At 43.9% G+C, this 25,800-nt stretch overlaps 3 protein-coding genes across 3 annotated transcripts; 2 read left to right on the forward strand and 1 right to left on the reverse strand.

The window, feature by feature from the left end:
• The first annotated feature begins 1,374 nt into the window (after nt 1-1,374).
• Nucleotides 1,375-3,045, forward strand: rnf208 (ring finger protein 208). The gene has a single exon (XM_076284108.1). It carries the CDS (start codon nt 1,415-1,417, stop codon nt 2,315-2,317), a length of 903 nt encoding a protein of 300 aa, XP_076140223.1. The 5' UTR covers nt 1,375-1,414; the 3' UTR covers nt 2,318-3,045.
• An 806-nt stretch (nt 3,046-3,851) lies between these two features.
• LOC143123015 (uncharacterized) lies at nt 3,852-14,816 on the reverse strand. Its single transcript, XM_076284109.1, has 6 exons — nt 13,741-14,816; nt 9,751-9,927; nt 9,147-9,321; nt 6,508-6,599; nt 5,653-5,759; nt 3,852-4,892 (listed from the first exon to the last, which is right to left on the reverse strand). The coding sequence occupies exons 1-6, from the start codon at nt 14,557-14,559 to the stop codon at nt 4,796-4,798; spliced, it is 1,467 nt and encodes a 488-aa protein (XP_076140224.1). The 5' UTR covers nt 14,560-14,816; the 3' UTR covers nt 3,852-4,795.
• Nucleotides 14,817-16,887: 2,071 nt separating this feature from the next.
• Nucleotides 16,888-24,956, forward strand: cimip2b (ciliary microtubule inner protein 2B). Its single transcript, XM_076283244.1, has 6 exons — nt 16,888-17,000; nt 17,913-18,136; nt 18,697-18,854; nt 19,570-19,702; nt 20,159-20,365; nt 24,388-24,956. Exons 1-6 carry the CDS (start codon nt 16,936-16,938, stop codon nt 24,477-24,479), a joined length of 879 nt encoding a protein of 292 aa, XP_076139359.1. The 5' UTR covers nt 16,888-16,935; the 3' UTR covers nt 24,480-24,956.
• The last annotated feature ends 844 nt before the right edge of the window (nt 24,957-25,800 follow it).

Here is a 25,800-nt window from a genome sequence, read left to right on the forward strand (position 1 = left end):
AATAAAAGAAGGAACAAGGAAGTCACTAGTTTCACAATGTTGAGAAATCAAGCCAATGTGGTACGTGTCGGTCTAGTGTTGCTAAATGTGAATTTCTCTCTTTCTTCCTCTTTCTTTCTTTCTGTCTTTCTGTCTTTCTTTCTTTCCCTTGGCTCTCTAGGTGAAAACACGGGCAATACTACCTACAAGCGAGTGACCATCTAAAGAATTACAGCGAGGGGGGATGATGACAGTGATGTTGAAGACGAGACAAGGCTACTGAGGGACCTATTATCTCACCCCAGACTCTCTCTCACGTCTGGACAGTCTGCCCTCCTACACACACACACACGTCAGACTCTTCCTCCTCGCCAGCCCCTCACCCCAGGCCTGCTCAGAGAACCACTCCAAGAACTTTCCATCACCTAGCGAGTCACCTCTAAAAAAAGACCCCTCTTATCGAGAGAGTGGGCAAGGTCAGGAGTTAAGAGGACCTGGCTATCTTCACCAGAGACGCAGACCTCTCACGAGTATCTGCACTGGCTTCTGTTTTAAGGTCACCAACCCGACATTGCGGTTTCGCTTGGGAACAGGAAGGAAGCTCTTTAGACTGACTTCAACCATCATACTAAATTTGAGCTTCTGGGTGTACCAGTAGTGTTGTAAGCCTTAGAACCTTTTATAGTGTTCTGATGAAGTTTCCTTCCTATTTAGAGCCATGATCTGTGTCTTGTAAAAAAAAAGTACTTGTACATAATCAGCGGAACATATCTGTATCAATACTGGACACGTATCAAGTCTTTATTGTTAAAGCATTAGGTGCTGTAATTGTGTTACGCAATCTGTCGTCGAGGATTATATCACAGATATTATCTTGTACTGTACACAAAAGCGTCCTTGATATACTTCTAATCAATTAAGGACTTACAGCAAAACAAAGCAACAGGATAAAAGTAAAATTGGCAACTATCATTAAGCTACTGGACTAAGGACAAGCCTGAGCTGGACTGAACCATCTGGTGCTTATCTGGACTGTACCATTTGGACCATTTGAGTAACAGTGGGGTTTACTATCGAAGGGTATTTTGGGGGCGCTGGCGTTCCCCCTTCACCTTACCACTCCGCCACAGCAGCAACACATCACAGCTGGCAGTCGGGGGCATCCACGGGGGGTAACCATGGAAACGACCGTCCGTCCCCACGTGCCCTCTAATGGCTGAGTTAGCCACAACAAGCCCACCCCTGCTCCCCCAGCTCCACAACTGAAAGACCAACTACTGGGAAAGGCATCACAACAGCTGAACCTAAAGTCAGCCCCTCTGGAGTACGATCAGTAGGAGCTACAGACAGACTTGCTCTGCTCCACATACCCCCACACCCCACACCCCCCCCCCCCCCACCACTACCACCACCCAACTCACCGCTTTGGAAACGGATGTCTTGCCTTAGGCGGCAGCCCGTCGCCATCCCCATGGATACCGTCAAGATCATCCAGTCGGAGAAGTTCCCGCGCGAGTGCCCCGTGCCTGTGACGCAGCCTCGCTTCGCGCCGCCACCCCGCGTGGCGTGGGACGGTGGTGGCCGCGGCGGCAGCTGCATCGTCAGCAGCAACGAGGGCGAGGTCATCGTCAACCAGGCCTGCAGCGACCTCGCCCTAGAACTCACCAAGCCGCCACCACCGCCACCGCCGCCGTCGAGCCAGACGCCGCCACCCCCGCGGCCCCTGGTGTCCCCGCCCCACGGGCTCATGCGGCGCGAGCTGAGCGCCGGCCCCGGCGGCTTCCTGTCGCAGCGCAAGAGCAGCCTGGCCGCCAGCGTGGCCGGCCCCACCGAGATCTGCTACCACCAGTTCCACTACAAGATGGACGACGTCATCGTCAACCAGTACGTGCTGCGCTCGGGCTCCACGTCCTCGGGCTCCTCGTCCACCTCGTCGGGCTCGTCGGTGTGCTCGGGCCCCGTGATGCCGTCGTGCGAGCCGCTCGACTGCCCCACGTGCGGCCACATGTACAACTTTGCCGGCAAGCGGCCGCGGATTCTCTCCTGCCTCCACTCGGTGTGCGAGGAGTGCCTGCAGATCCTCTACGAGTCCTGCCCCAAGTACAAGTTCATCTCGTGCCCCACGTGCCGTCGCGAGACCGTGCTCTTCACCGACTACGGCCTGGCTGCGCTGGCCATCAACACCAGCATCCTGAGCCGCCTGCCTCCGGACCCGGCCGGTACCGTGCAGTGGGGCGGCGACGCAGACCGCAGCTGTTACCAGACGGTGCGGCAGTACTGCCAGTCGGCGTGTACCTGCCACCTCACCAACCCCCTCTCGTCCTGCGGGATCATGTAGATCGCCATCATCAACGGTGGCTGTGGGTGAACAAGTGCAAAGGAGAGAGAGACAGAGACAGACAGAGATGGAGGGAAGGATGAATGAAGTGATGGAGCGAATGAGGGTAGCTTTATGGGATGTGGGGATTGCGAGGGTTGAGATGGGTGATGAGGCCTGACTTCCTGGACGATATCCACCACCTTCCCACCCTCCCCTCCCGCCCAAAACTTCTCCATATAGACCCTGTATCTACCAAAACAAATGCTCCTTCTCACACAGCATACAACACACACACACACACACACAGACACACACACACAGACACACACACACACACACATACATACACACGCACAAACTCTCACTGTCCTTGCCAGTATACACAATGAAAAAGCTGAAGTCATTCTACACAGATGTATCTATATATGTAATAGCACATGAAGTGACTGTTAGCAAAAGCGAGCGATATCAAGCTGGACACCTATCAGAGAAACAGGGAGAGTGAAAACAGAGTAAAATAAAATAAACAGAATATCAGATAAATGTATTTTATGTATGGACTCAAAAAAAAAAACAAGAAAAAAACCCATTCCTGTACTTTCAGTCCCCCTTGTTTGGATGTGTTTGTCATCTTTCAACATGGGAATGCCAAAGGGGGTCTCTACCCCCCACCCTCTCCTACCCATCCCAAATCCTAGTTCAAAAATAAATAAAGCATAAAATAACAGAAAAAATAAACATGTGTTTGTTTGTGAATCTGAACATGCGTTCCACAGTCCTGCTGTTGACATGTGTACTCATCTTTCACCTCCATAACAGCATTACTTGAATCTGAAACTTGGCATGGAAGAATTGTCAAAGATAGCCATCAGTAGTCAGCAACAAGCTGGAATGCAATATAAACACCTTGATTACATCAAACCAAGAGACAGTGATGGTTTCTGTCGATGTGAGTATTTGGCTGAAAGCATCATGAGTGTCTACACTGTGCCATCTGTTTTTCGTTTCCTTGAAGAGTCGATAGAGTTGAGAATGGATTGCCATGACATGATATATTTGATTATGAGAGGATATTATGATAAAAAGACAAACTGCAGATTTGGTTGATGGAGCTTAAACACCATGATGCTTCCACACATTCTCATTTCTCCCAGCGTCTCCAAGGAAACCAGCAGTAGCACCAGATGGGATGGAGAGGCACTGCATAAAGTTCCTGCTGTAAGTGCTGCTCATGAAATATTTTAACTACCGTAGCTAGCTGCTTTGAAATTCTGATGCTTTATATTCTGAATAACTGGTAGAAAGGTTTCGGAAAGGCACCTGGGCTTTTAAATTAAGAAAACTAGCATTCTCCAGCCATTTACCTGACATGAAGACTCCAGAGATGAGCATCCTTGCCTATCAATCGAGGTGCAGTGAGTCAGTGCAGAAATGCTAACAGAATCAGATTCTGATATTATATATAATATATTCTTATAATATATGATATACCATATGATATATTCTTCCCAGGAATATACATTAGCAACTAGTCAGTAAAGAAGTACCAAGGTTAAGTCAGACAAATTTATTCTGTGAAGGTCATAAGAAATAGCAGCATCATCATAATAATTAATGAACTGAAGAGTTTGCATACATTGTGCTACATGGTTTGCTTATGGACAGATAATATCATTACAGATGACAGAAATGGTAGTACAGAGACCTATAAACTTTGGACAGGAAGTGCTTTCTTTTGAAGGATCTGAGGCGTGGTCTATGTCTACTGTATATAACAATTCGTTACATTTTAAAAAGCTTATGAACACAGATAAGATTAAATTGTCACTCGTAAGTGGCAAACCACATCCTAAGCATAAATAGTACTCTTCTGGAGGATCCCCTAAAAAAACCTGGCATGTGACCAGTTCAGTAGTGCTTATATCGCTAGATTATTGCATTGCCTCATGGTGTGTACTAGTAACCACAGTCATAACCCATCAATACCAACTTGTGGTAAAAGTGGCAGGAAATACAGTCCCCGTGGGAAGACACCTGGAGCAGGTCCCAGGTCAGTAGAGTCAGCCATCTTTCCAAGGCCAGCCCAGGATAGAGGAGTCAATGGGCAACTTGGGGTAGGGGCAGTCAACTTTTTTCTTCTGGGTAAACACAGAACTTTGACAGTAGTACAACACACAATGTGTAAATTGTGCACTTGTGCTGCCCCTCCCACACCTTTCCTCTGTAATTGTGGTGCTGGGGCATGATCTCCTAACAATCTGTCGGCCCAGGTTTAATTCCCAAAAACTGCCTTTGGGAGTCCGTGTCGCTTTGAGTAAAACCATCTCCTACTAATCAGTCACCTTTAGCTTCTTTAATTCGCACCCTGCTCCTCCTTAGCACAAAGTCAGTTTGAACTACATGCAGATTGGACTGGGTAGGGGAGAGGAGTGGATAGGCTGATTCCAGATCAGTGATGAATGGGGTTTGGAGGGTTTAGGGGATTGCTCGCAACCATCACGTTGGTGTTGGTGATGACTTGGACCTTTTCTTGAAAAATTGCGTCAGGCCTCTCAAGCTAGACTTCTTTCCCAAGTGAGGAAGCGTCTGTGACCTGTGGTGAAGAATGAGACAGATTGTTACTGATATGACCCAGACACAGACACGAGAGAGGTTTGGTTACACCTCAGACTTGTGAAAAACAGCAACACCCACACTGCTGGAGTCACATGACACAGACAAAACATAACAAAAAACAGTCAGATGTGGAATGATGCACAATCGTTAAAAAGATACGCAGACAACGCACTCATGACATTTACTAGTGAACAGAGATAGACTCCCACTGATATACAATATCAACTCTGCACAAACCTAAATTCTTAGGTCTTAGGACTTGCAACGGTTACAAGTCCAAAGCGCTAACCAGTAGGCCACGGCTGCCCGTGGATTAGGGTAAGGTGCTCATTATAAGTGAGGCTGGAATTTGTGCAATGCAAGGTAGGGTCAGAATTTGGTTCAGGTCTAGTTGACAAGATAGCGTGAACAGTAATTGAAAGTTAGGGCTAGCTCCAGTCCACACCATAGAAAATGAACCTATTTAACCTAGATGTGTGTATCAATCAATTTATAAAAAAGAGTATAATTGTTATTTTTTTATACACAGATGCGATTCTAATTCCACATATTATGAAAGAATTAACAGTGTTTTTTAAAGAACTTTCAGGAGAAAGTGTTGTTAGGATAACAGTCTCCAAAATACATCAGTATCAGAGTGTGAGAGTTTCTCAGTCTGACATGGTTCACAAACTGCCCTATGTGCAACAGTATGTGCAGTCATATGAACAGAGTTGCGGCGGGAGCAGAAGTCTCACCTCCCATCTGGCAGGTCCTCATTCCTGCGCAGAGATGCGATCTTCTGTTTGAGGCCCTTAGCACCTCCCCAGCCCTGCCTAGCACTCTTGCTCTGCTCCTGACTCTCCTGCACACACACGTGAACAACAACATGCTAGGAGTGAACATGTGAAACACTAGCGTGAGGACAGCGCATGTGTGTGTGTGTGTGTGGGTGTGTGTGTGTGTGTGTGTGTGTGTGTGTCTGTGTGTGTGTGCGTGTGTGTGTGTGTGTGTGTGTGTATGTGTGTGTGTGTGTTTGTCTGTGTGTGTGTGTGTGTGTGTGTATGTGTGTGTGTGTGTGTGTGTGTGTGTGTGTGTGTGTGTGTGTGTGTGTGTGTGTGTGTGTGTGTGTGTCGGTGTCGGTGTGTTAACAAGTGGTCTGACTGTGTGCAACCATTGCTGGAGGCATAGCACACAACATAGCACACATGTACACACATACAGTATACTATACAGTATACTGTATTTGCAAGGATGGTTGCATTCTCTCTCTCTCACACACACACACATTCCACACAGACACAAACATACACATCGCTACACACACATGTGTACCTCACTCAAATATAGACACAGATACTTTCAGGGATGGGTGAAAGGTGATGACTACTGGTGAATGATGGCCCATGAGTAAAGAAGGGAGAGAGAGAGAGAAAGAGGAAGACATTTTTGGAATTTCTTTCTGTGGGGCCCAATGTAATGGATTCTTTCTCTCTCTTTCTCTCTCTCTCACTCTCTCTCTCTCTCTCTCTCTCTCACACACACACACACACACACACACACACACACACACACACACACACACATACTCCAACAGGAGTAAAGGGACATACACATGCTGCTGTCCTGAGTGCAGTGAGTGCCCCAGTCTCCTCCTCATCTTCCTCCAGAAGGTCTCCTATACTTTTGCTCCGCCCTCGACGATCTGTAAAGAACACACACACACACACACACACACACACACACACACACACACACACACACACACACACACACACAGGTACATACAGAAATGAGTCACCACAGACACCGGTAATGAAAAGAATTCCTGTACTTGGATTAGTCCTTTTTAGACTTAGAGATTTCCACTGATTTGTCACTGCATTAGTCAGAGCTAGGCCTAATCCAGAGGTGGGTTTACAAGGACAGTTTTTTTTTTGTCATTCCGATTAAACTATTCCGATTGAAAAATGTGTGCCATCTGTTTACATGGGGTACGTTCTATTCCAATCAAGTGCTCTCAAGTGCTTTAGAACCTTTGATCGGAATAGCCATTGTTGCCTACTTTTCCTTGAGAAGATACAGTAGACAATCCGATTGACCATATACATGGCTGCTCAATCAGAGTAGGAACGGAATACACCACCTCTTTCATTCCAATTGAAATTCTAATTGGATCAGGCATTTTTATTCCAATTAAGGTGTTAATATGAGAATCTATATTCTGATTGAGCTGTTATTCTGTTTGTAATTGGAAAAAGTGTCCATGTAAACGTGGCTCGTGTATGGGAGTCCTTAATGTAGATACAGTGCAGTACAACTAAACTACAACATACACATCACATCACATCACAAAGAAGCACCCACCACTGTAATGTACATTTAATACACATTTCTCTGCACTTTTCAGTGACACATACAACACAAGGCCATACACATAAGAAAGAAGATACACATAAGAAAGAAGAGGATGGACAGACAGACACACACACACACACACACACACACATACACACACAGACAGATAGGCACACACACACACACACACACACACACACACACACACACACACACACACACACACAAACACACACACACACACACACACACTAGGGATTTTAAAATTTCCCCATGAGAGTCCGCCTGCCTCACAGCCATATTTAGTTACAAGGCTAATGTAGACCACCTGGATCTGATCTCCAGATACCCCCTGACTGGCTGGCTGATTGCCTTGATTTACTCTAACTGCATCAACTGTCAGGCCAAGGAGGATCAGTAATTACTGGCTTCGGGGGAGTCGACCTTCAGAGGGACAGTTCAAATTCATGGGGGAGAACTATGGCATGCCCTTCAAGCTTTTATTCCGGTGCGAACAGCTCCCAAATAGACTGACATCAATTCAAATGGACACCGGATAGTGAATGGATTGGTGCACTGGTTAAGTGTCAGGTATGTGAGGTGAGGCATACCAGAAGGGATCCTTATCGATAGGCTTGCAGAATACATAGCGTCGACAGATAATCAGTTTGGTTTTAAGAACAAGCATGGAACTGATATGTGTATTTGTGCACTTAAGGAAATTGTCCATAGGTACAGATCACGCAATAGCACAGTCTTCCTGGATGCGTCAAAGGCTTATGATCGTATCAATCATGGGAAACTGTTTGGTAAACTACATGAGTGTGGTGTCCCCTCTTACCTAATCAGGATACTGCAGTTCTGGTACTCTCACCAAACTATGCAAGTCAGTGGGAGAGGAGTTTGTCAACACCCTTCTATGTCTCCCAGTCCCAGTGTATGGAGTGCGGCAGGGCGAAATTCTGTCTCTGCTGCTATTCAATCTGTACATGGATAATTTATCTAAGGAACTAAAGGGCTGTAGAACTGGCTGCTTGGTGGGGGATAGTCTCATTAATCATATGCTCTATGCTGATGATTTGGTGGTACTGTCTCCTTCCAGTGCTGGCCTGCAGCAACTTCTTAGAATATGCTCTCAATATGGAGTAATATATTATATAAAAGTGTGTCTATCCTTCTTTCTCATTGGCAGGTGAACCACTAGAGGTTGTAAAGAAAGTTAAATATCTGGGACATGTGATAAGAGATGACCTCTGTGATGATGATGTGCAGCGTCAGTGTGGAACACTGTATGGGCAGGCAAACATGCTGACAAGCAAATTCCACATGTACACTCCTGATGATAAAATCTCACTCTTCAAAACCTATTGCACTCCACTGTATACTGCCCACCTATAGTGTAATTTTAAGTTGAAAATTAAAAAACTTCGAGTGACTCATAATGATGCACTGAGAATTGTGCTTAAAATTCCTAGATGGAGTAGTGCCAGTGAAATGTTTGTGTCTAACAATGTGGCCACTTACTTAACGCTGTTTTAAGAAATGTTATGTATAGATTCATGTGCAGACTCAAAGGGTCTAAGAATATGATTATTGTGTCCATAGCTGATGTCTCTAAGAGTGACAAAAGGTACACATCTTGCTTTTGGAAACATGTAGCCTGTATATGTTTTGCCTCATCTACATCATTCTTAAATGTTTTGTATTGTTTTATATTTATATGTTTGTACTGTGTTAGTGGGCGTCTCTGAAAGTAGTTTTCTGGTTGTGAAGGTTTTGGCTTAGAAGTTCGTTCAGCATGATGCAAGCTTCTGGGTACTCAGATTAGTACTGTGTTGTCTCTATGGACCTTTGTGTCTTGAATAAAGTTAATTATTTTTATTATTATACTTACTGCGATATGGTGTCAGCCTCCCCGCATCCGACATGGATCGCCGTCGGAGCTCGGCCAGGATAGCGTGCTCTTCGGGCAGGAGAGTTTCTTCGTCCACCTGGGTTCTTGTGTTTTCGAGTGTGTGACTGACTGACTTTGTGGTGTGCAAGCTGAAGCACTGGCTTAATGTAGAGGGCTGAAATGAGAGGGGGGGGGCAGGTTGGAATTTAATCAATCCATTTGGTTGATATTTTGATACTTGAGTCAAGCAAATATTTTGGCTCTGGGTAAATCAATTGTCCATGGAGATTCAAACTGTTGTACAGTATTATATGATATTAGGCTTGGATTAGAAGCAAACCAGGTTTGTTCATTTTTATAACGTGACAAGAAATATATAGAATTAAATGAATTTCTCTTAGGAAAACAAAACTCTTCATAGGTCAAATACAGAAAAGGAAAGAATTATTTATGAGTGGGTCATCTTGCAAAGCCCAACTCCTTCCCACATCAATACTATGTGATCTTTCCTCCATATGAGTAGTCTGCATTACTCAACCTTATTCTAAGTTCCCACCTATTGACATTTTCCATTTTCTGTCTCGGCTCTGGTTCCGACACCTACCTGAATACTGTGCTGTATGTTGTGGTTCTGTTGGTTCCTGAGCTGTTCTATCTCCGTCTGGAGGCTGCGGTGGCGCGTCTGCAGCTGGGCAAACTTCTCCAGCATGAGGCACACCTGCTCCAGGTAGAGGAAGCCGGGGGAGAGCTCCGCCCAACCCTTTTCTCCAGCACTAGAGGCCTGCAGGGGGAACATGGACGGCACTTAAATGACATACATTTACATGTTTACATTACATACATTTAAATGTTTTTATCCAAAGCGACTTACAACAACCAAGGTACAATAAAGGTACAATGCCACCAAGATATTGCTGGTGCAGCTGTAAGTGCTAATCACATAGAATAGAATTACAGTTCATGCGAAGTTAATGGGTAGAGAACAGGGATAATCAAGAAAGGGAAGAAGGAAGTCGCAAGTGCTAGATAAAACATGTCCAGCTGTTAGCAGAGCTAGGAGAGGAGGAACGCATGGTTGCAAGTTACAAGGGTGGATACTTTCAGCACATGCCTTTCAAAACATGACATAGCATTTCAGTGATTGTTTATTTCCAGTTGTTCCTTATTGCTGTTGTTGGATGTCCCTGCAAGTGGTTTCTGTAACAGCTTGTCTTAGTGGAAGAAATACGTGAGTCACAAACCAACTAATATTGACTTTTGACCTTGATGTCACATGGGCTTGATTTATAAGCCAAGAGCCTATGGTATCCTTTCCTTTTTGTGTGTGTGTGTGGAGAGGGGGTATCAATGTGTGACTGTTTCTCTGTACTGTATGTCGGCATGCCTAGGGTTAACCCTAACCCTAACCAGGCTCTCGTTGACTCAGCAATTGCACCATTACAAAAAAATCTCACCCTTATCCCTCTAGGGCCAAAAAAAACCACTCAACCACTAAATTGGTCAACCGCAGACTATCAATCTCCTGTCAGACAACAGGTTTCAATATCACACTCCAAACCCAGCAGCTTCCAGGGCAGTAAGCCCTGCTCGATGACTCTGCTGTGGTTGTAAGTGTTTGTTGAATGACACTCTCTGTCTTCCACATGAGCGCCAGAGGCCTGAGAAGGCACGTCCAGCACTCCGCACCTCTCTATACGCAGCGCTAACGCTACCCTACGCTACGCAGTGCTATCACAAGGCAGGGCAGGATTCCAAACACCCACACATTCCTCGCAGTGCGCCCAGGGGCTGTCTGGAGTCACTCCAACTATGCCCTCATCAAAGCCTGCCTCGACTCACCTGGCCTGACTGGTTCCTGCCTCGGAGAGGTTCATGTCTCTTACAAAGAAAGGATTCTAGTCAGTGTTTGCTGCGGTATAAAGGAAATGGAGACAGCTTGTGTGTCTGTGTGTGTGTGTGTGTGTGTGTGTAAATGCTAGCTCTGTTAAATGCTTTTCCTTTCCCTTTGGAAAGCAACTTATATTGCTTTAATGGACAAAAGGCTGTGTACAAATAAAGGTTAACTCGATTTGATTCTGAATATGAAAATATGTCTGAGCATGTGTCTAAGGCTTAGAACCAGAGGGTCATAAGTGACCAACTTTTACAGGAGGGACAAAACAACACCAATTGGTTCAGTTTGATACATATTCAGTCCTTTGGTTTTTTACTAATAACTCTAAAATTACTTTTAAAATTATTTTCTGATCCAGAGTTTTCATTTAATGTACTACATATCTCAATTTCGGTAACAATGTCACTTATGCCCCTCTGATTCTCACCCCTCAGTGTGTGCTTGTGTGTATGTGCAAATGAATGAGTGTGTGTGTATGTTAATGTTTGTGTGTGTGTGTGTGTCCATGTGTGTCTTCTATCAACACATATATACCATGTATATCTGTAAATGTGAATTTGTGTCTAGTATAACCGTTATCCATCTACTCATCTGTGTGAGAGGTTAATGACCTCTTTCGTCCTTGAGTGCATCGTAAAACAGCATTATGAAACACAGCAACTGATGGCCATTAGCTGACCACAATCACCTCACCGACACAAAGTACTGTAGCACTTTGACTTTTCCCTTCACCCTTCCAAAACCTCTTAATCACCTGGCCATTTTACAGCTCTTAGCCAATCTAGAATGATGAAAATGAATGGGGATTAGGAATGTGGATGATGGCAACGCGTCTATCTCCGACACTAAATAAATAAATGTTTGGTTTCACCGAAAGGAAAAGATTAGAGCCATGCTCTAGTCGATGGGTTGTGACATGTGGAGATTACAGTAAGTCATGCTTCCGGCAGGATCTCATATCATCGCAGCTGTGTTTGCCTTTTCAATGGAGAGCTGTACTCATTTTCCTGTTCAGTCATGTACATGGTTGGTTGCCATCAACTGCTTATGGGTAAGGGTATTTGTTATGCAATTACATGTCCTGAGAACTGTACCATTCATGCCATAAATACTTATACAAATAGGACATCACCTTAGATCGCTCCTTACACATGTCATAAGGTGAACTAGCAGCATGTTTCTGTCTTCGTTTATAGGACCATAAAGATTGTATCAGTTATTGTTTTTAATTGGATAGACAATGACCCCTAATGACAACAAACTGCAACTAATAGCCGATTGTATGTTGACCTGCGCTTAGCCCTCCTCTAGTTAGAACCGCAATTATGGCCTGGAGGAGACACATCTGTGTACATAGCAACCCAAGGTGAGAGAGATGTGCGGACAGATTTGGGAAAAAATATTATTGACGTCACAGCTTACGCCACTTCCAGACATCCTGTTTTCCACAAATACCATGTGTAATTTACCCATCTGCCATGGCTTCCTAAGTCGTTATGATGTTTTTAACAAGACAGATCATCTTCTTGGAGTGTAACAAACATTTAGTGTTTGTTTGCCTTTAAATACAGGACAGTCTGGTTTGTGGATATTACATTATTGAGGTATCATGGAAATTACCTTGACTCGACAGGCACTGAAGGATTGACATATTAGGCTTCTAAGAGCCACTTAAGTGTTGAGTTATTGCCAGAGGGATCCTGCTCCTCTCAGAATGGGCAAATACTACTTCTGTGTTTCCCTGACAAGAATCTGAATCTTATCATGTATGAATTTGTATATTTTGCATGTTTTGTATATTATGTCTGTATTGTTTATGAAGACATTGAAGTAAAGTGGCTTATGTGAAGCTCATGAAATATTTGTGTGATCCTTTACCATGATTGTTTCTATGACAAATACATGCAAAATTGAATAACTGCAGCCCTGATTCAGCCAAACATCTTGAACACCTGGAATACAGATATGTCAATTCAAGTAATTCAAGGTATGAGGTTGTAATGTTTTTGAATGTTTTAATGTATTTCTTTCCAAGTGACATGCCATAGTTTTCAGATGACATCAATGCCCATCTTTGCCATAAAGTTAACTCACGGGGCAACCTTACCCCAAAAACCCATAAATTATGGGCCATTATGTGTATAAGTATAAGTATACTATTTTGATCCTATGAGGGAAATTTGGTTTCTGCATTTATCCCAATCCATGAATTAGTGAAACACACTCAGCACACACTAATCCTGGCGCAGTGAGCTGCCTGCAACAACAGTGGCGCTCAGGGAGCAGTGAGGAGTTAGGTGCCTTGCTCAAGGGCACTTCAGCCGTTCCTACTGGTCGGGGTTCGAACCGGCAACCCTCCAGTTACAAGTCCGAAGCGCTAACCAGTAGGCCACGGCTGCCCCATGTGATGATATCAAATGCAGTTTTGGCTTTGTGAGTGGTCATATTAAATACATTATTTCTTTTTGCTGATCACAGAACTGTTATACTGCATGTCGACAGAGCGCACATGCACACACACATACACCAACTCTCACCAACACACACAGTGAACGGTTGATGTGTTGCGCAGGCATAAACCTCCACACACACAAACGAGATCATAACAAGGCTGTACATACCTAATGTTGATGATACTAACGTATAGAATAGAAAATTAAAATAGAAACCAATGCAGAAGCCAGTAATTTGACAGTTTACCTGTGCTTGAAGCCTACTTGTCACTGGCGTTGAGGGCGCGTGAATCTGTGTTTGAAGTCCGTTACTCAGTTGTGTTGCAGGCCTGTTGTCAGGGTCATCATGGAGCCTCTCCCCTGCTGCCTGTACTTCAGTGGTCAGTGGCGACCTTTGACCCCTAGACTCCTGTGGGCCTGTGGACGAGCATGTGGTGCCACTGCTGGTGGTGTTGCTGCGCTTTCGTGGAAGAGTGGTCTGGCCGCCTCTGGTCGCCAGCGACAAGCCGCGCCTGGGGAGCTGCCACCTTGTCGGGTCCGCTCGCCGCAACGCCTGCTCTACTCTCAGCCCTGAGTCGACAGCACTCAGGGGCGACAGGTTGGAGCCTATTGACTGGCAGGACGAGGATGAGGAGGTCGAGGAGGGGGAGGAAGGGCAGGAGCGGCTGGAGAGGGCAGGGGAGGAGGGGCACGTGGGTAGACGAGGATGATGATCCCCCACTGAGGCCACCGACTGACCCGCATCAGGCTCCTCGGATTCCCCTGCACCGGAGACCGTGAGGGCCATCACGGCTATTGCATGCCGCGGGGATGTGCAGGTACTGCTGGCACTCACCAGCTCCACGCCAGAGTCCTCAGACTCAGAGCGCGCCGTGGTGCCGGAGAACCGAAGGGAGTCTCTAGAACCGCTCCTGTAGGCATCCGATGCCTGACTGCCTGGAACCACCCCCTCCACCTCATCGTCCACTGCCACCTCTGTGCCGGGCTGTCCCGGGGAGTCCAGTGCAGGATAGCCCTCCGTCACCCATGTCTCCAGCATGTTGCCAAAGCTCCTGTACAGATTCATTAGCTCAGCTCACAGTAAATCACCTCCACAGTCTCTCTGGCTTTTTGTCCTCTTCTGCACACTATCCAAATCCAAAATGCACTTTTCCACTTCTGTATCACTCCAGGTGACGTGTGTTCATCCCAAGACCCAAGAGAGAGATAGAGAGAGAGAGGGAGAGAACAACAGAGAGAAAGCGTGGACGTCTGATCAGACGAAGAGCTCCGCAGGAAGTGACTATGTGACACAGAATGCCAAACATCCCCTTCTCTGCTCCGCCTTGTGCTTTCCCCAGTCCCTTTGCACCGCCTTGTCATCAATCTGCACCGACATGCTGTCTCAAATCATACACCTACACACACACACACACACACACACAGACATGCATACCTGCGCATGCACACACACACCCACAAATACACACACACTCACACATATTGTATGCACACACACTAAGACGCTCGACTTCCGCCGGTTTCAACACACAGAAGGGCATTCCAATGCTGTCACATTCTCTCTTATTTAGCTGTCAGGCGTCAGCCCTGCCTGTCTGAACATCTCCCGTGGGCTTTGGTATGCATGAGCAGCGTTAGTCAGGACTAGACACAGCATGTGTGGAATATGCCTCATACCAAAACTATAGCACTGTGTGGAGACAAGAGAGACCCCTCTACTCTTATTTTTTAACCTTCTGTTTCCTCAACTACACTGTTTTACTTTGTAAACTATCCACAACTCTCTCAAACACTGTGTGTGCCCTATCACAAACGTCTTATTTTTTTTATTTCAGAGATACCACTAAACCACTGTCTTGAGCACACATGTTTTGTTGTCACAATACCATGTGACTCTAAACTACATCAATCTGCAGTGGAGTAGCAACCATTGAGTTCAACCTATTCTACTCAACTACAATAATTACTTTTGGCTTTGTTTCTGAAGAGAATCTTTTGTGGTTAAGGGAAACGAAAGGGTTATTTTAGACAAAGCTTCATCTGAAAAATCTAAAATGTCTGGAATGTGTTAGAAAGAGATTCTTTTCAGGTGATAAGAACGGCATTCCGGTGCACCCAGGTGAGTGCTGAGAAGCTGAGTGGAGAAGGTGTGCAGGACAAGGCGAACACTCAGAGACACAATAACAAAGATGTAATATTATCCCTGGAGATGCCTTTTCAACCCACATGTGCATGCTAAAGTGATGTGCGTGTCTGTAATTATGCTGCAGTCTGTAATAATCCTGTAGTTAGTCATTCTGATTCAGATCTTTTCAGAAAACCAAAAAAATGTGTAGGCCTACTGTAGTCTGTTTTTGGCATAAAGCTGCTGTACATGGAGTACATTATGTAACGTCGGCGCAAAAGACAGTGTTAGCGTTCTCCCGCGCAGGGGATCCTGGGATACGAGAGCGAACATTTGGGGGGTTTATGTCGTTATTCTCCTTAGTTTTGTGTGTAATGTTAACGTCTTTATTGTAACATGTTTCCCTTTTAGTTCTCCCTCGTGTGTGATCCTTTTTGTGTGGGAGGCTGCGTCCTCCCCTGTATGTGTAGTGTGTGTGCGTGCTTGACATGCCCTGTTTGCATTGTGTTCTGTGTCTTGGTCGATCTGTGTCCCGGCTCTCGTTCCCAGTGAATAAACCTTTTGATTGGACAACTGTGTCAGCTATCAAATCGTTACAATATGATAATTTAATTGCTACATTAGCTGTAGGCCCATAGAAAAAACTTTTATTCTGGTTCAGCTACTTTTCGGTGCATTTTATCAGTGGGATGTTTGATCAATGAGAGAATTTTCAGTTAGGCCTATTTAATGACCATCAGTCCAAATACGCATCAATAGTAGCCTATCTTCAGCTCTTTACGATTCAGGGTTTTAAGCATTTTACAACAGTTTTATACTTAAGAATAGACCTATAGACATAGTAGGTATAGCCTATTTTTGTAATAGATGATTTAGGCCTAAATATATTACACTATAGGCTACATGATTTTCATTCATCATAGTCAAATAATGTGATTCTCTAAAAGTCAAAGACACATTTTTTGAAAGTTAGCCAGTAAGTCCAAGAGAGGCTTCTCATGTTATTGTGCAGCACAGGTAACCATGCCTAAGTAGCCTACTCTAACTAAATATAAATTGCCGAGTAGCTGACAAATAAATTATCAGCTGGTGAACGTCTCTTTATACCCCATGCTGCTTCAGACAGACTACCATTATTACGTATGAAATGATGAAATAATGGCGGTAGTGTTGGTCAGCACGCTCCCGCTGATTTTACTCACGCGCGCACTCTCACAGTGGCAGTAGCAACCAGCTGAAAACACACGCGCAGGACTTGGCTCGCGCATCCGGACAGGTGTCCCAGATAGAGAACTGAAAATCAAAATCTCTATCAATATGCAGGAATTCCCTCCCAAATTCAGCAAGGTCCTGGTGACACCAGACCCACAGTATATCCCTGGGTAAGTCTTTGTAGGCTACGATATTGGCATTTTTGTGTTTCTGTATCTTACATTTTGGTTAGGTTTATTTTCCATTTTTCCAACTTATGTCTCCCTCAGAAAAATGAGCCCTAAAGCCTAAATATAGCTATAGTGCCTAGATGATGGTTCACGTTATCAATAGCCTGCTGCCTACATTATTTAGTTATTTTTGTTTTGTTTATTTTGTTTTTTATGTGTTTGAAGTTTCACATAGTGGAATGTGGCTCCTCTCATCATTAGATATTCGCGCATTTGGTTGTATCAGCCTACACAAACACGTCAATTTGTTCCCACCGGTTTAAGTTCTTCTCACTGGCCTTTTGAAATCCTACACTCATTTAGCCTACTGTAACGCGTTACCCTTAGCAACGGGTGCCGTCACACGGAGCTCTTGGTTGAGCCAGTGTTAACGCAGTGGGTAGGGCTGAATCATTCATCTGTGAGTTTCACATAGGAATAGTACAAAACTGGCATAACTGAAAATAGCCTAATATACCCTTCTGGCATACTAACCAATTAGCCTAGGAGGAGACAATGTGGAAACCTATTCCAGATAAAAATAGGCTGCTGTTTATATTACAATAGACCTTGACCAAAAAAAATAAAAGTGGTAGCCTATCATATTTGCCATTAGATATCAGTTTGTTATTTTTTTCACTCTAATTGACCTACATTTTTACATTACCATCTGGCCTCATGAATAGCCTACCACTGTAATATCCTCTTTGGCTACTGACTGCACCAGAACCAATGTACCCCTGTAGTTTGTCTGGTCTGTATGTTATTTCATTGCCGTCTGAATATTCTGAATGTTTGTGTTTATCTGTATACCTCTGTGCATTTGTGTGTGTGTGTGTGTGTGTGTGTGTGTGTGTGTCTGTGTGCACACAGCTATGCCGGTTACTGTCCGCAGCTGAAGTTTAACCTGGGGAAGACCTACGGGCAGCTGACGGCGGAGCTGCTGACCTCTCCGGATGTGCCGCGCTCCCAGCGGCTGGTGCTGAACTCGGGTCGCCTGCCCCGTGCCGAGGCAGAGCTGGGGCCCCGCGGAGAGATCAGGAGCAGCTGGCCAGGAGGACACAGGCACATGGAGCGCATGATACCAGGATACACTGGTGAGAGAGAGGGAGAGAGAGGGAGAGGGAGAGAGAGTATGATTGTGTTTGTTCGTTTGTTCTTTGTTACAGTAGTGATAAAGCAAGAGAGGAAGAGAGAGAGTGAGAGAGAGAGAGAATGTTTGTGCTTGTTCATTTGTTCTTTGTTACAGTAGCGATAAAAACAATAATGAGAGAGGAAGAGAGAGAGAGAGAATGATTGGGTTTGTTTGTTCTTTGTTACAGTTATGATAAAGCAAGAGAGAGAGAGAGAGAGAGAGTATTTCATTGTGTTATAGTGGGTAGAAATAGATAGATAGATAGATAGATAGATAGATAGATAGATAGATAGATACAGTAGATAGATAGATAGATAGAGAGAGAGAGAGAGAGAGAGAGAGAAAGAGAGTTAAATAACTATTCAGAAAGAATATCAAATGATACATTCCAGAGAAATTTGTGGGAGCAAAATTCTACTAAATGATGCAGTGTTCCAAATGCAGTCATAAATGTATCTGGTGTGGCACATTGTAATGACATGTATTTGTTTGTGTCTGTCTGTGCCTGTATCTCACTGGAAGGCTTCGTCCCAAAGAGCCAGCACTACTTTGCGCGGACGTATGCCGAAACCTGTCGTGAGGCGCTGGCCGAGTTCAAGCATGGCCAGCAGGGAAGAGTACATCTGGACGCCGTTGGCCTACCGCCTATGGCCACCAAGCAGGGCCTTCTCGACGTCAAAGTAGCCAATCAGCACTATGCAAACACACTTGCACATGACAGTTCCAAACACCACTTTAAAGTTTAATGTGACCGGCCACAATACACACTCACATCACTCACACACACACACCCACACAGCCTCACAAACACCAGTGTGGGTGCTTGACTAATGAATTATAGATAGGAGGGGATTTGGTATCTGGTAAATGAAGAGGTCATGTTTTGCACACTTTAAAAGGACCCCTCTAAGTGATATTCTTCAATCAGATCACACAGAGATTTCAGGCCATTATAGTCTCACTTTGCACAACAAGCCAGAGTATGTCTCTGTGCACACAAACAGTTAGTAGTGAAAGAAGTGAAATATATAAAGTGGAAAAGCTGTGTACTTGAATTCCATAACTTTCTTACAGTATTCGTAAACACTATTTACTATCACCATTACTATTTATTTGGAAACAAGGTCAAAATAATTAAAATAGTTTAGGGTGCTCTCACATTTCTTTTGTTTTGACTCCTTTGATTGCTGTCTAGTTTGGATTGCCTCAGGGCAGTGGAGATGTTCTACAGCATTTACAGCATTTTTTTTTATCAGTTACTATTCTTGTCTGTCTCATATGTGCATGTTTTTTTTCTGTGTGTGTGTGTGTGTGTGTGTGTGTGTGTGTGTGTGTGTGTGTGTGTGTGTGTGTGTGTGTGTGTGCTGTGTGTATGTGTGTATTCATCTACTCCAGCCATGGAAGCTGAACACCCCGCTCCAGGCCATCTCCAAGGAGCCTGCCCCCTACGTTCCCCTGGACCCTTGGAAGCCCCGGGGTTCCCCTTACTCTATGGACGACGGCAGCCCACACAAGTACTTCATCTCAGGTACGCCACTCAGCAAGGAGCCCTCACCTTTCAAGATCTCCCCCAAACACATGCACGCACACCAAACCAGTAAAGTCTTGCTTTATGCTTTGTAGGTAACAAGAAATTGGGTGCCGTGCAAATTTACACATCTGCATACCAAAAACCAAAACCAAAAAGCTTGACCTGTTAATTTGCATATTAGAGTAAGCATTTTTCTTTTTGCATATTGCAATCTGTGTGTGCATAGGTGGTATCTGTTTAAGTGTGTATCTGTATCTTGTGTTTGTGTGTGTGTGTCTGTCTGTGTGTGTGTGTGTCTGTGTGTGTGTGTGTGTGTGCGTGTGAGTGTGTTGTATGTGTGTGCGTGCATGTATGTATCTGTGTGGGTGTGCATGAGTGCATGCTTGCTTGCATGTCTGTGTGTGTGTGTGTGTGTGTGTGTGTGTGTGTGCGTGTGTGTGTCATATTTATTAGGTTACACTGGCTACGTGCCCAAGTCGCGCTTCCTCATTGGCAGCAGCTATCCCATCACCACCAACAAGGCACTGGTCGAGTTTGGCAGAGACATGAGGACCATGCCCTTCGCCCTGCAGGCCCCCAGTAAGGAGCCGCAGCTGCTGCCGCCCACCCCCACCATCTACCACTCCCACCTGCTGCCCTCCTACACCGGACACGTGCCAGGCAAGAGCTCACACACACACACACACACCTGACACACGCATACATGCATACACTAACTACATACTGTAGAGTAGAGGTGCATGATGACTTACACACGTACAAACACAAACCTGATTTAGGCCTTCAAATTCTTTCACACATGCGAATGTTTCGAAAGTGGCATATGTCTGTAAAATGCATGTTCACATACACACACACACACACACACACACACACACACACACACAGGTCATTTATATTCGCATACTTCAAAAAAACGCAGAAATCACACTACACATCCATACTTGAAACCAACAAGTCCCCCTCCCCTTGCACACGCACTCATTGACCTGAAGCAACACATAAAAGCACCACTCCTCATCTCACCTGCATAGCCTAAGCTGGGCTAGGTTGCTGTTTATTGTATTATAAGACCTGCAAATAGAATCACTTTCAAAGCACACAAGTTGCCAAGATTCTGAAAGGGAAAAAAGTAAACACATTTAATCCATGTTGACATTTAACATGATGCCAAATTCCATTGCAGCTATACAACAGACTAAAGTATAGAATAAAATAACATCTTAACTGATTGATCTTCAACTCACTTTATTATGACCGCCGCTAGCGAAGCTAGCGAAGCGGTCATATAGGGATTGTCAAAGTTTTTTTTTTTTTTTTTTTTTTTTTTTTTTTTTTTTTTTTTTTCCCGTCATCTACTTCCTGAAATTTTGGTCAACGATACCCGGGGCACCGAAACACCGGGGCACATGAAATTTGGTGGGTATGTAGCCCCACTAGACTTTTACGGAAAAATTTCGTTTGGTCCCCGGGGGCCACTCCCCCTCCGCGCTGGGCCCCCCGAAACCCAAAAAATGCAGTTTTTCCTAAATAACTACCTGAACCGTGGCACCGAGGATGAAGAAATTTTTATGGTATGTTGGTCTCAAGGGCCCACATCAACTTAGCCCATAATCACTCATTTGTGATTTGCACCCCCCCGGTAAAAAATGAAAATGCAATATCATTCTGCTTTAATCGCCCCTCTCTTCAGTAAAGACGTTCAGAACTGCACCAAATTTTATGTGTATGATTAACCTGACATTCTCTGGGGGTATGCCAAGTTTCGTAGAATTTCATCCATGGGGGGGTCTAAAAAATTAAGTTATGTGTACATTTAGTGACTCTACACTCATTGGCCTGTAGATGGTGGTGCACACATATACACATGCACACACACACACAGGCACCCACATACTATCGGTATTAGAACGGCTGATACATAATTACAAATTCAGTAGGATTAAAAGAAAGCCAAAATAAATATTCATCATCATCATCATGGCTGCATTTCCAGTATTGGCGATAAGTAGTCGTTTGTCCACTAGATGGCGCATCGTTGCAGTAAGACGTAATTTTGTTGGAAGTTAATCTAAAGTGGGTTAGAAAGACACTATGCTTCCTACAAGGACAAGACTGTAGGCTACAGTAGTTTACCGCAGAGAACGTCTAAGGGTAGGATGATTTCTGCATGAAATGTAATTCCCATTTCCTCTTGAAGCCGAAATAAATCTGAGAATGTTTATCGTGGTTGTTTTTTACTGCAGGTAGGCTACGTTAATCCTATCAATAGCAGAACGTAGGTAAAATAATGTTACCGTTAGCATGGTTGAGTGATGGAGGCCAATTTGATTATTGATGTATTTGTAGAAAACCATAAATGCGTTTATAGGCTACCAAGCAAATCGATAACAGCACTAATTGTATCTTTCGACTGTCATCTCATTTGCTTATGACCATAACCTAGGCTACTAACAGGAGCTAAGTGAGTTAGCCACAACACGTTCGCTACGTGATGGTTTTTTAATGGAAAATATATAGGCCTAGGCTACCTGAAAGATAACCTGTCTATGATCCCGTGATGATCTACATCTCCATTTAAACCAGATGTTTTAGAGCGCACGTTGAGATGTATTCAGGGCAGGGCTGTACCTACACATATTTGTTGCACGTGCTACAAAAATCATTCTTTGCGATGGATGATTTAGTACCAACGTTACACCGGTCAGATACAGTTTTGCCTATGGCTATTCCGTGAGACTGAGGCGCTTTTTGTTTGTTCGAAGTGCGTGTTTAGGGTGTGAGAGGGGAGTCGATGTGCTTTGATTCCAGCTTGGTAGTTGTAGTCTATGCGATTAAAAAACACGTGTGTGTGAAGTATCCAAACAATGATAACGCTTTCATTATGGCTGCTTTAGCCACAGACCTTGAGTTACTGTACAGTGGGTTGGGTTCCATTTAGAAGTGTCCACTTCATTCGCCCTTTCCGTGATTCACAGCTACGTGAAATGTATTACTACTGATATGCAAAACTATTAACTTTTCGCCAAGAGGTGGCAGCTTGATACTGTAAGGTGTAAGCCATTGGTTCCAACGGAGATTTTATTTGGGTCGCCAGCATAGCCTGGTGACAATTTGTGTTGTGTAATAGGCCTAGCATAGGGCCTACCTTATATAGCTTATAGTTTGTTAACAGTCACGGTTTTGTCATGCAATGTCTATGCATTTTTGCATTTAGAATAGCTCTAAAACCGGGGGGCGAACACGTCGCAGGGGGGGCGCCAGTGCGTGGATATCTCAATCGCAAAATTAAACAATATTTCTATCGGGCGCCTACCATGGACTAGGCTGGGTGAAAATCAAAAGATTGCGTCAAAAGATTGAGCTTAACCATGGACCTCATGGTTGCAAAATGCAAGGGAACATGAATCAGCATATTATTTGCACAAACAATAACGGAGAGTAGCTCTTCAACTTTGCCCGCTAAAATGTGTATGAACAGTCTCGCAACGCATTTCATGAAGGCCCTTTTGGACATGTCAGTTATTTGCACCACTGGGTAAAACGGCATTTTGTTTTAGACTACTGGTATTTAATTTGTGCATTGACAATAAAGCTGAATATAATTTGAACTAGATGACTAAACCTATGCATATGTAGAAGAAGAAACATTCACAAAAATCCATGACATGACCTCTCTTCTTGATAGCTGTTGAAAACTGCATGGAACTGACAGGGATTGTTTTAGTTTAATAATAAATAAATAAATACATTATGCTGCTACCTTCTGCTTTTCCCAAATACAATGTAGCCTACAGGTGTACCTTTCATCAGTCCAGTTGCAATGGATGGACTATGATGAACTGCCCTACTTGTGATTGTTTAGAGATTTTAAAGGTTTTATAACAATGTTACAGATTTTTTGGCCCAGAAACAAATCTATTCACCTTTGCAGCAACAGTAGGCTACTTTGTGTGCGGAATGTGTGCAAACACACATTCCAAACAAGCATACACAAAAGTTTCAAGAGTGGGGGATGGAGTAGAAGATGGAGACAAATTCATTAATATGATTTATTTTCGCGGAATGGATGTGCAGGACTGAGCGGCGGTCATATTTTGTACCGCTACGCGGTACATCTAGTTATTTTCATGTTGAGTTTCATCAGTTAACAAATATTTGTTAAATAAATGCTTCTATATGAATCTATGAATCTTTACAAATGTTCTTGTATGAATGTCTCATGATGCATATCTTTCTGAATATCCATATTTACTCTGTTTTTCTTATAATATATTCTGTTAATACACTGCATATATCTATTATTCTTATTACTATTATAATGTTACTGCTACTACATTACACATATATGTACATGTTGTTCGTACATTGTTCATATTACATAGCCATATTTATTCTGCTCTTATAAGGTAACTGCTAATCCACTGCACATATTTATGTTTCATTTATATGACCCTAAACCACCTTCTGTAAACCAACTGTATAATACTGTCTACACTGCATTATATTTCTTGTCCTGTCTATGCACCACCTGTCTATACTTTGTATATCACATTGCACTTTTTTGCAGCTTTTTTGCAGTTTGATGCAAACTGCATTTCATTTGTCTTTGTACTTGTACTCTGCACAATGACAATAAAGTTGAATCTAATCTGAATCTAATCCTTCACATTGACCCACAGGATACAAATTTAGGTATGGTCAAACCTTTGGGCAGCTGACCCATAATTCCTTGGGCTGCACTGACAGTAAGAGGAAGGTAAAGACCCACTGACAGCCAGACCACTGTGGCCTGAACCAGAGAGACACTCAGCTGCTGTCTCAGTAGTGACAGCCAATCTGTTGATTATTAAAATAGTTTGAATGGCAATCACACTGACTGGAACACTGAATCTGTAGAATGTGTGTACTGTATGCTTGTGTCTGTGTGTGTGTGTGTGCACGCATGTGGATATGTCTGTATTAAGGGTGATCACTAAGTGATTCTGAAGTGTTAAGGGGGGTTCACATTGTATGCGCAAGCGGCAGAGCTGCACTATGAAACCCATTATTGTCACTGGCTTGCATGCGCAAGAACCAGCCTGTCGCTGCGCTGAACAAAGCACAGAGCAAATGGCTTTTTGCCGCTTAGCTGCTCTGAACGGATGAACCTCCCTTTACGCATTTAGTTCCTTACCATTATTGAAATATGTGTGTTATATCTGGATTGTTTTTTATTTGGAGACACTCAGTATTTACATGATCAAAGCCAAAGAAAAACTAACATCATTCTGTAAGAAAGAACATTTGTGTATCTCAATAAAACTTCTGTAACTAAAATAATGGTCAGTATGTGGGTTGTTTTGTCTGGACACCTTTGGCAAGTGACAATTTCACAATAATTTCACAGGGTTAAAGATAGTCCAACAAAATCTCAACTAGATGAGTTAGGAGATGAACACATCTTTATTGCCATAAATACATTGCAGTATTGCCATTGAACACTCTTCAACACTCTCTGGGTGTGGTTTTCATCTAGGTTGTGAAAGTCTAGGGAAGTTCTTTTAAAAATCACCACTGTCAAAAAACAGTTAACACAATATTATTCCATGGGAGACCATCAAATATTTACTCTTAATCTTTCATAATTCTTCTGCTTTTTGATAAGACTGGCACTAGCCAACCCCATGGGGGCGCAATACTGTAAAAGTTACCAGAGCAAACCAGAGCATGTACTCATAAATGCTGTCATTAACGTCATTATCACTTCATCTATTCCAGTGCACATACATCTAGCAGGTCCAGAAAGAAAGAAAAAACTGTCATTACCCCTAAAAATATAACAATGATTCTCTTTTGACATGCCAACCTACGTGAATATCGTCATGCTTTTGAACACGGACGGACAAGTTCACGAGAACAAGGAAGGTTTGCAAGGCAGCATTCAGGTGTTGGAGGATGGGAAAATGGGGGGAGGAATTAGGGGGCACAGGCCACAATATGAGGCATATCATATGTGGTTTATGTTCATGTTCGGTACATGGAGTACAGGTCCATTGGGTGCACCACTCTTCTGACAAACATGGAAACATGGCAGACACTTCCAGTTCCACAGA

Source organism: Alosa pseudoharengus, unplaced genomic scaffold, assembly GCF_046254945.1.
Source record: "Alosa pseudoharengus isolate Yale_2024_CS ecotype anadromous, Long Island Sound unplaced genomic scaffold, YU_APseudo_1.1 YU_APseudo_1.1_scf_14, whole genome shotgun sequence".
Classification (NCBI taxonomy): Eukaryota; Metazoa; Chordata; class Actinopteri; order Clupeiformes; family Clupeidae; genus Alosa; species Alosa pseudoharengus.

Coding starts and splice junctions, on each gene's coding strand:
- rnf208 (XM_076284108.1), top strand. CDS start 1,415: ATGTCTTGCCTTAGGCGGCAGCCCGTCGCCATCCCCATGGATACCGTC.
- LOC143123015 (XM_076284109.1), bottom strand. CDS start 14,559: ATGAATCTGTACAGGAGCTTTGGCAACATGCTGGAGACATGGGTGACG. Junction 9,322..9,750: donor ACATACAGCACAGTATTCAG/GTAGGTGTCGGA, acceptor CTCTCATTTCAG/CCCTCTACATTAAGCCAGTG. Junction 6,600..9,146: donor GAGGCTGACACCATATCGCA/GTAAGTATAATA, acceptor TGTTCTTTACAG/ATCGTCGAGGGCGGAGCAAA.
- cimip2b (XM_076283244.1), top strand. CDS start 16,936: ATGCAGGAATTCCCTCCCAAATTCAGCAAGGTCCTGGTGACACCAGAC. Junction 19,703..20,158: donor ACACAAGTACTTCATCTCAG/GTACGCCACTCA, acceptor CATATTTATTAG/GTTACACTGGCTACGTGCCC. Junction 20,366..24,387: donor CTACACCGGACACGTGCCAG/GCAAGAGCTCAC, acceptor ATTGACCCACAG/GATACAAATTTAGGTATGGT.